The following is a 15,965-nucleotide window of genomic DNA, read 5'->3' as shown; positions in this document are numbered from 1 at the left end:
GCCAGGCAATAATTTCACAGAGGTCCCTGCAGCTAACTGTTAGAGGTGATGTGTTCCTTGGGCAGCTCACTCCAGGGTCTGTTACACATTGCATCTTCTTGCTCTACCAACACAACCGACAGTCCACTCACCCAGGCCTTACCCCTTCCCTGTGTGGGGATAAATCTTAAGTTGGAAACATCATTGAGATACGTATCTTTACAGTGAACCAGCAAGGTTAGGGCAGTCTTAGGACTCCTAAGACATAACCAACACACACACACACACTGAAAGATAAACAAAAAATCAAAGCAAATACAAAACATCAATGCAGGAAATTTTAATTGGCAATTACTTAATGTGACAACCTGGCCACACATCCCATTTTGCAGATGGATTCCATGAAAGTAAAGGGCACCCAGAAGTCCCTCATTTGCAAAGTTGAAAAACTGCTCAAACAGGTTTCAGGCCTAGGGAAAGGTTACTGCAAGGTGAGCATCTGGAGGTGCTCCCTGGTGTGGTGTTTTCTTGAGATCCCTTTGCGCCTCGGTCTCTCCAGCTTCCCAAGTCCTTATACAACAGATATAAGTATACTAGAGGTTCAAAACTGGGGTTAGGAACTCCTGCCACCGCAGAATTAAGCCAAAGAAAGCTGGTTCCTCAGGAGAGCCTGGAATTCTCAAGAGCAGGCGTTGCCAAGGGACCACACCAGTGTTAGCAACACGCCAGAGCCCAGGGCCAGAATTTCCTAACTGCCATAGGCGGTTAAAGGCGCAGCTGTGTTGGGAGGAGGAGAAGCCCAAGCCCGGGAGTAGCTCAGCCACACGTGAGGTCTCAGCCGCAGCCGCCTTCACTTTCGTTTCCCAGGGACCCTGGGTCAGTAATTACCGCGGTTTCGTTTCTGAGGGCGCGGCCTGGGACACCCATGGCCTTAGTGAGCCGCCCTCGAGCCCCACTCTGGCTCGGGCGACTGTCACGGAGGTTGTGCGCGCGACACCGGGCCTGCACGGGGACCATGGCTCGGCCGCGGCGCTTCACTGTGGAGCTGCCTGATTGCTCCCTGACTCACTTCGTCCTGGGGGACGCAGCAGACCAAAGGGATGCACGCCTGGCAGAGCTGCTCGGGCCCCCGGGGCGCAGCTACGCGCTGTGTGTGCCCCTGGCTTCAGGCGAAGGCTGCGGCCCCCGGGTGCAGGCGGCCCGGGTGCACCAGCATCTGCTGCAGCAGCTGCGCCAGGGTCCTTTGCAGAGGTGCCAGCTGAGCAAGCTGCTGGGCTACGGTCCGGGCGATCAGGCCGGCGAAGCCCAGCATGGCTTTCTGCTGCGCGACCCTTGCGACCACCCGGACACCCGGCGCGACTTGCTCCAGCTTCTGGCTTCGTGCCAGGAGGCGGCGCGCCCGCAGGTGGCCGAGTTCCAGGCCGACTCCCAGGGTTTGCTGTGGCAGCGTCTATGGGAGTTGCAGGGAGACAGGCAGGTGCAGGTGGACTGCGCATGCGTCCTGCCGGCACTGGAGCCTCATTTGCACCCATTGCTGCCAGATCTGGTCAACTCTGTGGTGTTTCAAGACCGGGACGCTGCACGAGCTGTATTGGAGGAGGTAAGAGTTCTTTCCCTTTGGAACTCTGCACTTTGGTTGGCCAGTCAAGTGCTTTCTGCCTGGTTTGTTTATTCTTATTCACGAACCAGGTGGTGTAGGCAAAACGGGGTGCTCTGTGTTAGACACTGGTGCTCCCTTCAATATTTCGCCTGTAGGTTTCTGTCAACGTAGTGCTCCTGCATCCAACACCTACCTGGTTTAGCAATGCTTTCTGTTAATGCATTCTCAAAGGCCTGGCCTGCAGGGGGGAGTAAAGAGTTCCCTGGAAATCAGGAGAAGTCAGTTAGATAAAGGGACAAGAGGGAAAGAACCAGCTCCTGGTTTTGTTGATTCTTTGAATAGTTCTTTTTGTTTCTACCTGGTTGATTTCAGCCCCGAGTTTAATTATTTCCTGGGGTCTACTCTCTTTGCTTCTTTTTCTTGTAGAGCTTTCAGATGTGCTGTTAAGCTGCTCTCTCCAGTTTCTTTTTTGGAGGCACTCAGAGCTATGAGTTTTCCTCTTAGCACTGCTTTCATTGTGTCTCTTAAGTTTGGGAATATTGTACCTTCATTTTCACTAAATTCTAAAACGTCTTTAATTTCTTTTTTTTTTTTTTTTGGACCACGTTAGCATTGAGTAGGGCGTTGTTCAGCTTCCAGATGTATGTGGGCTTTCTGTTGGTTTTGTTTCTCTTGAAGACCAGCCTTAGTCCGTGGTGATCTGATAGGACGCATGGGATACTTGAATGACGCCACCGTTAACGCTGAGTATTCCCCCTTGGAGATGGAACAGTTTCTGTCTAATGAGGCATAATTTCCTTTCATAGAGGACTTCATAAGGGATTTTTTTCTACTTCTATCATGTTTAATGTTCCAAATAGATTTTATAAACTGGTGAGAGGCATTTAACTATTATAAATTATTTTGATGACTTGAAAAAAATGTCAATACTGAGTTGTATATTTTAAAATAAATTTTATTAGTTTAGTAAAAACCTAGAGAGAGAGAGAGAGAGAGAGAGAGAGAGAGAGAGAGAGAACAGGTGTAAGTATTCAACTGGTTGGTGGGCCATATGCTGTCCCTCAACTGCTCAAGCGGTTTTTTTTTTTTTTTTTTTTTTTTTTTTTTTTTTTGCTTTTATCCCCCCATATGCCCAACACACATATACCTGCCATCTGTAACTGATCCTGTGATGGAGGGACAAGGCTTTCTAGCAGAGTCTCCAGGGAAAAGCCTAAGGTTGTGTTATACCTGGGCCTGCTGGTTTCTGGAGTTAACACTGTATTATAAGTGGTGGGACAGGACTAGAGGATGGCAAAGCCCGTGGCCAGCCAGTCAGACGATCTGATGTCTGGCATCTGTCAGTTATGCACATTCATCTCATTTGTCCAACACTCTGCCTCAGTTTCCTTAATCCATAAGGTGGTAATAACAGAAGCCTTCACTCAGATTGGCCAGTCTAATACAAAGCTCTTCGGAGTGTGCTTTGCTCAGAGTGAGCATGCCAGGAAATGAAAGTGGGCCTCCGATGGAGGTCTGGCTGTGGGGATGAACAGTGAGGAACTTCAGATTCTCATCAGATACTGCTGCAGCAGCTTTGAGCACATTTCTCAGCCTTCTGCATCATCAGGAGCATGCGCGTATCTGGTGGTGGTAGGGTGCAGATGCCCTTGTCTACAGGGTGGTTCTAGTTCCTCAGTCCTCCTGTTCCCTGCAGGACCTGTAGCTCCATTGTGTCTGTGGTTAGAATTATGTGCCCGCTTGCCCTTTCCATAGAGCAAGCTGGCCAGTGAAGGATTGACGCCGGGTAACCCAGACAATGGCAGCCTTTTCTGTGAGCCTGTCTCAGCTTCTAAATATTAGGATCACATGCTCTAGGCACTGTGTTCAATTTGGAATAGGCCTCTTTAGCATTGGACAGTGGTGTCTTTGGCAGATACAGGGTCTCCAAAGCCCCAGTACTTCCTTACTCATGCACAGATTTACTTTTTCCCCTACAGTGCACATCCTTTATTCCAGAAGCCAGGGCAGTGCTTGACCTGGTTGACCAGTGCCCAAAGGAGATCCAGAAAGGGAACTTCCAGGTCATTGCCATTGAAGGACTGGATGCCACTGGTAAGCAAACACTGCTTTGTCATTTCCGTCAGTGCCGCAGACTGAGTGGTTACAGGCGGTTGTTCTTGAAACAATAAATGCCAGGCTGTAAACAGTAACAGTAAACAGTAAAGGCCAGGCTGGCACTGGGACACAAAGAGGAGTTAATGGCGCTTTCAGCTGGTCCTGCTCTGCTGATGTCTCCAGAGGATACCCAAGGCCATACTCAAGCTGCATTCTAAGAACCAAGATTAGATCGAAGAGCAGATTAGGTCCTGTGAACAAGGAAGGGGGAAGCATTGGCTGGGTGATGTGCAGTGCTTTAGCCAACAGCTTATGTCCAGGAACCACAGGCCATCGAGAGGCCTCTTCTCAGAGAGAGGGGGCGACCGAAGCTTCCTGAGCTTCTCAGGAAGGGTCAGAGGATGGAGATATGCTAATGTTGTAACCAGAACACTCAAGCCCGGGGTGTTGTAGGGATGGTGGTGGGTGCTTCAGACTTCTCCCAGGTCACTTGGATGGTTTCAGACTACTGGATTATTTTTTTGTTTTGGTGATTACATTGCTTTTTTTGTTTTGTTTTGTTTTGTTTTTTTGTCAACTTGACACAAATTAGAGTCATCTGTGAAGAGGAGATTTCAAATGAGAAAATGCATTCATCAGATTGGCCTATAGGAAAGTTGGTGGAAACATTTGTTTTTCTTGATTGATGATTAATGTGGGATGGTCCAGCCCACTGTTGGTGATGCCACCCAGGACAGAGGGTCCTGAGCTATGTAAAACCCATGCTAAGCAACCCAGGAGGAGGAGTAAGCCAGTAAGCAGCATTCCTCCATTGTCTTTACTTTAGCTCCTGCCTGCTAGGCTCCTGCCTTGAGTTACTAACCTATCCTCCCTCAGAGATGGAGTGTGACCTGGGAGTTGTAAGATGAAATACACTCATTTCTTCCTGATGATCGATTTGGTCAGTTGCAGGCACAGCCACAGAAAACAAACTAGGGTTGCAGTACTGGTGTTTGAATCTAGGGATTTCACCCGTTAAGTAAGTGCTTTACCACAGATCCACATCCCTGTCCCTAGACTGTTATCTTTAATAATTTCAAATGTCCATCCTTGTGGGGGACCTCTTGTGCTATGGGGGCAAGGGAATGGCTGTAACCCACTGTTCTGGCTCTGAGTGCAAGTCATCAGGTGGGAGAAACAGTGTGCATGGCATTCAGCTGGGTCTATCACTGAGCGAAGACCTAGTCCAGGTTGTTTCAGCCCCAGCTAGAATGTCAACACCAGCTGTCCATTTGCCATGCATTTTAAAATAAATGTATTTATTTATTTTTGATAATTTATTATGTACTTAGAGATAATTCAGAGTCTGTGAGACAAAACACAAACCTTTAACCTCACACCCCTGTGCGTACACATGTGAAGTTCGGAAAGTGATAACAAGGAGAGGAGAACGGGATAACTGCTGCCTCCTGGGTTCAGCCCTCACCAAGGAGCCTCCATGACCGTCTCTACTGCTCACTGACTCAGTGAATACTCTTCTGTGGAACTGGGCATTCAGAACATGGTACATGTTGACTATTTTCTCATAGCACCCAAAAGCAGCTCGACACTGTTGGGTTCTGCCTAAATAGCTGAGAAGAACAGTACATGAGCAGTCGGGAATGAAGCCTTGCTATCTTGAGTGTTAAATATGATAGAGGAAAAAAAGGCTGTAAGTGTAAACAGCTAGAGCTCAGGGGTTCAGGGAGGTCCGCAAACAGCATCTGTCTAGAGTAGATTATGCCTTATCATTGTAGTCCAGTGCTCTAGGCAATGGCTGGGACATATGAGATGGGCCCAGGAAGTTGCCCAGAACAGTGTGGCATCCAGGGTTATGCAAAAAGGAGAGCAAAGATATACCTAAATATACCCTAAAGAAGGGACTTGAACTCTGACCTGCCAGACCCAGGGGCTCCAAACACCAAGCCAAATGCCAAGCACAGAGTAGCAAGAGTGGTGTCGGCGGTGAGGGAGAACAGAGGGGCCTTTGGAGGAGAGTTGAAAAGAAGCAGGCCTGGAGCCGGTGGGAAGAAGCTTGGAAGAAGGACTCCAAGGCTGGAGCAGATGGAGCTCTAGAGGAATGAGCAGAAGCAGAAGAAGACCATGAAGGGGGCCCAGAGGGAGACTGAGAAAGGAGAATGTCTTAGTTAGGTGTCCGATATTTTATAAACACCATGACCCAGAGCAACTCAGGGAGAAAAAGGTTTATTCCATCTGACAACTTGCAGCCCATCATGAGGGGAAGTCAGGACAGAACTCAAATAGGAACCTGGAAGTAGGAACAGAAGCAGAGGCCATTGAAGGCATGCCACTTATTGACTTTCTCCTCAAGACTTATTCAGCCTGCTTTCTTATACAACCCAGGACATTACAGGTTAAAGACTCTTTGCTCTTCCTTGGTTAATAGGTTAATGTTAACCTCCGAGAGTGCCACAGTGGCTTCATCTAGGAAGTGTTCTGCTTTGTTTATGTCCTGTAGGTAAGACCACATTGACACAGTCTGTGTCAGAGTCTCTCAAGGCTGTCCTCCTACAATCGCCACCCCCCTGCATCAGCCAGTGGAGGAAGATCTTTGATGATGAGCCTACTATCATTCGAAGAGCATTTTATTCTTTGGGCAATTATCTCGTGGCATCTGAAATAGCTAAAGAATCAGCCAAGTTTCCTGTTATTGTAGACAGGTGGGTAGCAAGATGCCTTCTCCCTGAAATGTGACTCACTTTCTCCTTTTGCATATATATCCTGGTGCTCAACTATGAACATGTATTATGATTACAAGAGGGATACTGTCTAGAGTTATTAACTATCTACATCATATTAATGCCTGGACTAGTTCCTTGGATAGGTTGGAATCAGTTTCTGCAGTTTACTAATAAAGAATGTGGATCTTAAAAGTTTGGGTCATGGGCTGGAGAGGTGACTTAGTGGTTAAGAGCACTGACTGCTCTTCCAGATGTCCTTAGTTCAATTTCCAGCAACCACATGGTAGCTCACAACCATCTATAATAGGATCCAATGCCTTCTTCTGGTGTGTCTGAAGAGAGTGACAGTGTACTCATATACATAAAATAGATAAAATATTTAAAAAGTTTAGGTCATAATGTACAGACATTATTCCTCTTACTAACATAATCAACAACAACCTCTAGGCTAATGCAGTGGGCCTATCCTGTGGACCCCACTGTGTCCTTGGTCTTTCTGACAAGAAGTTCCCAAAGTTTTGAAAGTTAGGGATTGAAAATGGGAACTTAAAGATGCAGACCCATCCCTGTGATCACCCAGCCTAAATTGTCAGTCAGTCTTTAAACCTAGAAATGACTTTATTTTCCTTGAGATCTTAAGTTGCTGTGATAAATACTTCACTTTATATTAGAATAAAAATTATTATATTAGAATAAAGAATCTGATTGCAGCAAAAGCCTGCCAGGTGCTTTCAGTACCAACACTTTGTGTTTGGGTCTGTGGAGGTCCCCCAGTGCTCACTAAATCCTGATGGGTAACTTAAAATTGTATATATAATGCTTGGTACCTTTGTCCCCTTTGCTCTGAGTCATTCTCAACCTTGGTTTTCTTTGATTCTAAGACATTATGTCTGTATCACAGATGAACATCTTCCTGCTTGGCTTGAGTCTACCACTAGGTAATAGCAATTTCTCATGGAAATAGCATCCCTCCTGACTGATCCCAAGTTTATGATCAACCAGGCCATGTCTAGACCAAGGCTGACTGGCTATGGGTGTATCCTGTATCTCAACATTTTTGCCTTTTCCCTACTTAATATTGACACTCGTGTCAGTGCTCCCAAGGACCAAGCTACGAATATAGGTTCCTCTGTCTTCCTGATTTGACTATAGTGACTGGAACCCCTTTCCTGCTGTTCACCATTGGTTTTGGTGACAGCACCTATACTAGATGTGTTGGGACAGAGTTGAGCCCCTATTCTAGTAATATCATACATGTACTTATTTCTGTTAATATTATCCATTGATGTATATATGTATACATCATTAGCCATAAGGAGCATTATTTACTGCATACTAATAAACTGCCATTTGCTGGTTTTATAGTTTTAAGATTTGAGAAAAAAGAGGTAACTAAGAAACATTTCCCACTGAAGGAATGTAAGCTCCACGGGGGAGACAGGATCTCACACCTGGAAAAATAGCTGTGGACTCCAACAAGCAGTTCCATAGTAGAGTCTCCTCCTGGGTATGGGGAGCTGAAGGAGGAACATAGATTCTGTATGGGGCCTTCATAGAACAGAACTGTGAAGGCAGAGAAGGTATTTGAGGATATCACCCTTGCTTGGAGACAAGGTGTGAAGATGGTACGTGGTCCGAGCTTGGAGGAAGGTCCCCATCTCACAAGGAAACAGAACCCTTTCCTATGGGTGGTAGAGATCTGATAGGATCCTGGAAATAGTGTGCTGGATTCCTTTCCATTTATGACCCTGGCTATCTTTACTGGGGGCTGCCTAGCTTGGTTTCCTCTCTGCTTAATTACCACTGCATAGTCAGACAAGTAGACATTTGTGAAGAGATGAGGGTTTGTATAGCCTCTATTCCCTGAACATGGATTTCATGGGCAATTTGAATTTGGCACGGTGTGGGAACTTCTCAGGCCTGCCATATTTCACTAGCTTAGCATACAGCATTAAATACAGAGGCACTGCTGAGCAGGCCTGTCCTCCCTACATTACTCTACATAGAAGTTAGTGTACCGAAGGGCTAGAAGGGTTCATATGGTATATGGTAGTTTTAATCGAATATATGATGTCATGACTAGTCCACCTATTACTACTGTTGTTGACTCTGATTTTTGTGTTTTCTACATTAAAAAATAACTACCCAAATATATTTCACTTGTGTGGTGCTAAGAAGTTGTCAGCAGAGCCACCCTGATTTGGCTGTCATCCTCAAATGGTCTGTTAACTTCTTCCAAAGACGAGGCCTCATTGCTGCCTTCTTTCTCAGGTACTGGCATAGCACGGCCACCTATGCCATAGCTACTGAGGTGAGTGGAGGCCCACAGTACCTACCCCCTGCCCACCACCCTGTGTACCAGTGGCCAGGAGACCTGCTGAAGCCTGACCTGGTCCTGCTGCTCACTGTGAATTCTGAGGAGAGAGTGCGGAGACTACAGGGCAGGGGCCTGGAGAAAACTAAAGAAGAGGCTGAACTTGAGGCCAATAATGTGTTTCGTCAGAAGTAAGTGTCCCCGAGGTGATAGGAGCAGTAAAGTCCTTACAGTCTCTGAGATAAGATCAGAACTGCTTTAGGATGTGAGGGAAGGGCACACTGTTCCTGTGCTTCAAGTACGAGAGGCAATGTCCTCTCAGCCATTCTTGTCCCTGTCGCTGTGCTTGTTATCATCCCACATGCCACTTGTAAACAGTGGGCTTTTGGTGCCAGCCATGGTGGGACCTTGATTAAGACTCATAGTTTCAGGGTTAGGGACATACTCCCCGTCGTCAGCCATGCGCTTGCTGTGCAAGCAAGGAAACTTGGGTTTGACCTTCAGCATCTGTCTTAGTGTTCTACTGCTGTGAAGAAACACCATGACCATGGCGACTCTCTTAAAGGAATGCATTTAACTGGGGCTGCCTTACAGTTGAGTGGTTTAGTCCATTGTCACCATGGCAGTAAGTATGGTGCATGTAGGCAGACATGGTATTAGGGAAGGGACTGAGTTTTACATCCAGACCCATAGGCAAGTAGCAGGAAGAGAGAGACCCTGGGCCTGGCTTGAGTTTCTAGCTCTTCACCTCAAAGCCCATCCCAATGACACACTTCCTCCAACAGCGCCACACCCCCTAATCCTTCTAAGCAGTGCTACTCCCTGGGGACTAAGCATTCAAATATATGAGCCCACGGGGCCCTTCTTATTCAAACCCCCACATCTCACTCCCTGGCCCCCATAGGCTTGCAGCCATACCATAATGCAAGAATTCATTTAGTCCGACTTCAAAAGGCTTCATGGTCTATCTTAGTCTCCACACTGTTTAAAAGTCTCTTCAGAGACTCATGGCGTCTGTGCATGGGACTCTGACTCTAGGGTGATCATTGAGGATAAAGTCTGGGCTTCAGTTGCCTTCTCTGCCATAAGAATTAAGATGGTCCCTCCCGGTTAACTCTGAGTATAAACTGAGAAGAAAGGATCAGGATACACTGGCAAGTAACAGGTGGTCAGTAATTAAGCATCACTGCAGATGCCATCTTTCGTTGAACAAACTCCACTGAATATGTTTAGGGGCAGTGCCAGCCTCCAAGGTGAGTTAGATGGAGCCTTGCTCCAAGTTGCAAAGACAGGGTAAGGAAGTTGCTTTTTCGGGATGAATTGGGTGGGAGAGGAGACTGACTTCTCTCCTTTCTCTCTGCCTCCAGGGTAGAAATGACATACCAGCGTATGGAGAACCCGAGCTGCTATCTGGTCGACGCCAGCCCCTCGAGAGAGACAGTCCTGCAGAAGGTTTTACAGCTGATCCAGGGTTCTGGTCGTTAATTGTAGTTGCTCTGGCCAAGCTCTTCATTACACCAGAAGAGAAGCTGTGTGATGCATCAAAACCCAGCACTTGTCATATGGCTTCTTAGATTTAGGTGGTATAAGCATACTTGGTGGACAAAACTGGAGACTGAGAAGTTTGCTTTCCTTCTGACTGACCGAGCCAACCACAGCTGCTGAGTCATTTCTGCCTGGCCATGTACCAACTTCTTGGGATATATTTTAACACCCTGACTTTCTGATCCAGTGGTGAGCCTGCTAGAGGACTTCCTGTAGTTGGAAGCTAAGGATGTCAGCTTTGGCCCACATTGATCAATTGTGATAAGCTAGCATCATTTGTTTTTACCCCAAACCCTCTAACTAAGGATTGTCACAGAGCTAGGCTATCCAAGGACATTTCCTTTGAGCTATTCATGGGTGGAGAGACACTTGCAAAAAAGCCATTGATCTTATTTCAGAGGATCAAGAAATACCTTGGACGCCTCAGAATTGAATAAGCACGTGCCCCTAAACTGCAAAGTCTCTTGTTCTCTTTTGCTTGTCTGTATCTGTATTCCATTTCTCAACTCCGAAATCTCATTCTGCGTGTAATGAGCAGTCTGCACTGATCTGGATGCGTTGTACTTACCCAGCACACCAATTTGTTTACATTGATGTTTACATCATGTGTTTCCTCAGTGTAGGAGCTGCGTGTGAGTCACACAAACTGAGGCCAAGGAGCTAAATGCAGCATTTGCTCAATGTTTTCATGACACAAATTTAATTTATCTTAATAAGCACAGTGGATTCTGGAACGAGACTTCATAGTAAATTATCATGCACTTTGAATGTCTTCTGATTGCATGTGAAGTCGGCTTCAAGGGCTCTTTAGATAGAGACTAGAGCTGTGGAAGAGGAGCCTGGTGGCTCTGTAACCTTGGCTTAGTCATTTAACGTTGATAATGCTTTATCTGAAAGGGGGAAGCTGGTGGTCCTCTAGAAATACTTGGGAGGCTGAGAAAGGAAAATTGAAAGTTCTAGGTGTACGTTCAGAACTAGCCTGGGCAGTGTAGTGGGACCTTGTCTCAAGATTAAAAACTACAAAGAGGACTAGGGGTGAAACTCCATAGTAGAACACCATACTGAATATTCTATCCCTGGGTTCAGTACCTGGGATCCATGCCCAGTACCATAAGAATAAAAATATAAACAAACAGTTAAACAAACAATAAAAAGAATTAGGTCATAATTGGTCATAAGGTGGTGGCTGGACCAGACTATTATTTAACATTCCAGTTCAAGTGTGGATGACTCCATACATCATTTTTGATCCCATATCCCATTTCTTAAGAATCCATTCCCAAGTAATTAAATTACATGAAAGCCTTCTAAGGTTTACCCTAATCTCAAACTATAAGATTTAATATTTATATCTCAGTATTTTTCACCTTTGGGACTATGTATAACTTATAAGTAATGTGTCTATGTATATAAATATATTGTTGGCTTTTTTTGAACATATTTTTAAGCTGATAAATAGCATTAAGGTTCTCTGTGATGTGGCAGCTACTTCCACGAAGGCTTTAGTTCAAGCCCCTCCGAGATGATTGCACCAGAGGCTGAGAAGGAAGTCCTAGTGCTCTCGTCATGAAACCTGCCAGTGAATAAACTTGCTCTGACATTCCTAACCATATTTGTCATCATGACCACTTGACACAGTTGTTGGAATATCTCCCTGCAAGTTCGCCTTTCCATAGTCAAATGTTGTTTTTATGTATGTGAGAAAGCAGAGGCTGTGAGTTTGGGGTTGAGTAGACTCAAATGGACCTTGGTGAGGAAGAATTTGTTTCAACCATTATTTGCACATTATAAATATCAAAAGGATTTTTAAAATTCCATTTTCTGTACAACTGATAGGTAGATGATTTACATTTGACAACTTAGGAATTCCTCCCAGTGCCAAGATGCATAGATCTGCTCAGCATAAAGTGGGCCACATTCTTATCCCATGATGCCTTCTTTCATTCTTAATAATGGAAGTTCAGCATAGCACATTGCTGCTAAGACTACAGAACCCAGGTGTGAGTATCTCATGCACTTAGATGTGCCTGACTGTCTGAGTCTGGTACACACACACACACACACACAGACACAGACACACACACACACACACACACACACATAATGACATATTCTGTTGATACTATTTTTTTGGAGAATTCTGCTTACCTCATATGTGAAACCCTGATTTTATATATGTACTTTAAATTTCAAGCTAATCTACAAAACATACATGAACTCCATGCATGTATTCCAGCTAATGGCAAAATAATTACAATAAACTTTTAGGACCAAAGAAATTAATTGATAACAATAACAAAATTTCTATTGCCACTAAAATCTTAGAGTCCAGAACATCTGCAGCACAATGTTCCCTAAATCTAGGATACAGTCTAAAATTACCCAACCTACAACTAAAGGAACATGTACATAGAGAAGAAGCAGCCAAGTTTTGGAGAGCAACCCCAAGATGAGCTTGTATAAATGGGAGCATCTGGGAATTTAGAGTAGCTCTATAACTATGATTGAATGGGGACATGCCTATCACATATGAAAAGTCAAGAGATGTCCTGCAGAAGTAAGTCTTGCCCTTAGCTGGATTATATGTATGGAGATCATGTGAAGTTTGTGATTTAGCTTGAAATTTAATTAAAGTGCATGAACAAAATCAGATTTTCCCACATGTGTTAAGCAGTTTTCTTCAGAAAAACAGAACCAATAAGTATGTGTGTGTGTGTGTGTGTAGAATATTTATTGGATTGATTTACAGTATAGGGACTGGCTAAATATTACTGAGTGATTGAGTGGATATTATATAGTGAATTTTTTACCAAGTAGAATAACAGGCCACTGATGGATTGAGTTATTAGCTGAACAAGTGAGCAAAAGGAAGAGTCCCGGTGCCACACCCTACCCTAAATATCTCCAGCGAATAGACTTCCCTTCCTGCACATTCTGATTCCTATACAACCCTGCCCTTTTGGTCATACTCTCTCTTGGCCCCTCTCTCTTGGTCCTCTCTTTTGCCTTCCTCTCTCTCCTCTTCCTTTCATTCTCCCCATCTCTCTCCTTTCATGGCCTACTTCAGTCTTCTACTTTTTCTTTCTATTCTGGATGCTTTCAGATGCCTCTGACTGTACCTTCTATCTGCAATAAAAATAAAAAATCATTCCCCTCAATAATACCTTGGAGTGGTCATGTTCTCACTTTATACAGCGAACTCCCAAATTGATCTCCCCCCTCTCTTTCTCTCTCTCTCTCTCTCTCTCTCTCTCTCTCTCTCTCTCACACACACACACACACACACACACACACGCTTTGGCTTGCTCAGTACTTAATAGACTCTCTCATCCAAAACCAAAACCACGGCTATCTCAGATCATTGTCTGGATCCCACAGAATATGGCCCTCCAATGCTTTTCCTCTCAGATACTGAGAGATACAACTTTCAAGTGTAGCACAGACAAAGGAAATGTTCACTAGCACCAAAAATACATTCTGCCCTCTGAATTCAGTGCATGTCAGTTTTTAGAAATGGGTTATGATTCTTACACCATATCTCTGCTTATCTTTGCAGTTTTTGGAAGGAAGCTTGGATGACTGTTATAACCCATGTTGGTTTTGAGTTGGTTGAGTTTTCCCCTCATTCTAGATCACATTTTTCTGCTTGTTTTGGCAAACCTCAGTGTGGATGCTTTCCATTCTAAATTTTACCTTGTTATGTAACAGATACTGCTTTTTTTCTGTGACAATTTCTTATCTTGGTGTATTTTAGGCTCATTAAAAGGATTGATCCATCTGAATATTGCATTTAAGATTTGTTAGATGGTACTGGTAGTTTACCTAGAGTTAACTGCTCTCAACCCCATGCTGAGGCAAGCCTCTTATAATATTCTATCAGGTCCTAAATGGATCCTAGAGTCTTTTGGTTTAGTCAGAAGGTACTGTATTAGCTTTGTGTACATGCTGGATTCAGTTGTCTCTAATCTTCAGAATGGTCCTTTGTCTGACAGAGCCAGACTACTCTCTCTGTCTTGAGGACCCCTTTAGTGTAGGTTCTGAATAACTCTGGCATTTTCTGTTTCTTCTTTCACCAGCTTCAGCTGCCCTTGGTCTTGTCTAGTTATTGCAGGATGTCAATCTCCTGGAAAGTTTATTATCTTCATGTCTTGCGAGTAATATGTTTGTCTGAAATTCTAGTGATATTTATCAATTGCTTGTGATTAAGGGGTATGGGCGATAGAACAGCATGAAACTATTTCTTACAGTCTAAGGAACTGGAACTCACTCTGGTCCTCACAGCCAGAGTTAATAATATACCTTGTGGTCACTTAAGACTGCCATCCTATTGCCTGCTCAGCCTGTTTGTTTAAGTGGCCTTTAAGAGAACAATGTAACAATCAACCTTACTTGCCTTGCATTTCCCATGTAATCAACTGTTACAATCTAACAATAGCTGAAATCCACAGTTACATTCTCTTCTGTGTCCCGGACCTTGAGTCATGCATGTGTGTTACAATAATTATTTGCTGGAACTAGCAAATAGAGGTTGAAAGCAGCCTTGCAAAATAAAGCCACATCACAACTGTTGAATGCAACATAAGGACATTGCTTGACAAACAGTGATGTTTGTAATACTGTTTGTTGTCTGGGTTGGTCAGGGTCAGTTGGAGCAGGTGACTTAAGCTTCCATTTATCCTGGCCACTCTCTATAGTCTTGCTATATAATGCATCAGTGTAGAAAACCTTAGGTCCCTCCCAAGCCAAACCATCCTATTAGAGAGGCTGTCAGGTAGATTCTTCCAGGCTGACTAGATTTTAGTTTTGAAAATAACTTTCCAAGCTGGGATTGTAATTCACTTGGTAGAACGCTTGTCTAGCATACAAAAACAATCTCTGGGAATTGCTCCCAGCACTGCACAAAAACAGGTATTGTGTTGCGTGCCGGTAACCCCAGTACTTGGAGGTAGAAGCAGGAAGATCAGAAGTTCAAGGTGTGAGCAAAAATTCTGGAAAATGAACCATGTATGCTATGAATAAAAGCCTTCTGGAAGAACTCTGTGTCTGCAAAGACTGGCACACCTATTAGGATTTCAGGACTGTGGAGAAATTGGAATTTCATAAGTTTAGGTACTAATTACTGAACTGGAACAGCCATTTCTTGCTTTATCTAAACTAAAACCATATGATAAATAAAATAAAAAAATAAATAAATACCTCTTTGAAGCTATTAACTTTGAGGGACACTAGCTTCCACCAATACAAGAGCTGAGAATGTCACCATATAGCATCTGGGCCTATCCAAAAGCTTTCCTCATTTCCCTTTACCTGCCTCTCTGGTATACCTACCAATGTATTTTTATTTTTTTAATTTTTATTATTTTTGCTACATTTAACCTAATTTTATTTATGCTTGCCTAGGGATGGGGAATAGATCATTCAGTAAAAACATATAGTAAAAACTGGGCGGGGGTGGGTGGGAGGGGAGAAGGCTTATCATGTACAATGTTTAAACTACAATAATGATATACCTTAATTACTTCCATCCACCCAAGTCTAACATTACACGTTTTTTAAAAATAAACACCATTAAGACTTCTAGGAACATTTTATAATAAATTCCTAATTTTTTCTTTGTAGATAGATCAAGCACCTCCAAAATACAGATTCCTAGGCACAGTGAGTACTTAACATACATGGACAGCCTCAGGACGAGCTGACATCTTGGGTG

The 15,965-nt window shown here is 44.1% G+C and overlaps 1 protein-coding gene across 1 annotated transcript; it reads left to right on the top strand.

Annotated features, from left to right (window-relative positions):
- The first annotated feature begins 654 nt into the window (after nucleotides 1-654).
- Nucleotides 655-15,450, top strand: Cmpk2 (cytidine/uridine monophosphate kinase 2). Its single transcript, XM_052186021.1, has 5 exons — nucleotides 655-1,579; nucleotides 3,559-3,673; nucleotides 6,174-6,375; nucleotides 8,668-8,901; nucleotides 10,078-15,450. The coding sequence occupies exons 1-5, from the start codon at nucleotides 905-907 to the stop codon at nucleotides 10,193-10,195; spliced, it is 1,344 nt and encodes a 447-aa protein (XP_052041981.1). The 5' UTR covers nucleotides 655-904; the 3' UTR covers nucleotides 10,196-15,450.
- Nucleotides 15,451-15,965: the final 515 nt, after the last annotated feature.

This window comes from Apodemus sylvaticus, chromosome 6, assembly GCF_947179515.1.
Source record: "Apodemus sylvaticus chromosome 6, mApoSyl1.1, whole genome shotgun sequence".
NCBI lineage: Eukaryota > Metazoa > Chordata > Mammalia > Rodentia > Muridae > Apodemus > Apodemus sylvaticus.
The sequence above is the reverse complement of the archived record's forward strand: the minus strand, read 5'-3'. Positions and strand labels throughout refer to the sequence as shown.

Coding starts and splice junctions, on each gene's coding strand:
- Cmpk2 (XM_052186021.1), top strand. CDS start 905: ATGGCCTTAGTGAGCCGCCCTCGAGCCCCACTCTGGCTCGGGCGACTG. Junction 1,580..3,558: donor CACGAGCTGTATTGGAGGAG/GTAAGAGTTCTT, acceptor TTTCCCCTACAG/TGCACATCCTTTATTCCAGA. Junction 8,902..10,077: donor AATAATGTGTTTCGTCAGAA/GTAAGTGTCCCC, acceptor CTCTGCCTCCAG/GGTAGAAATGACATACCAGC.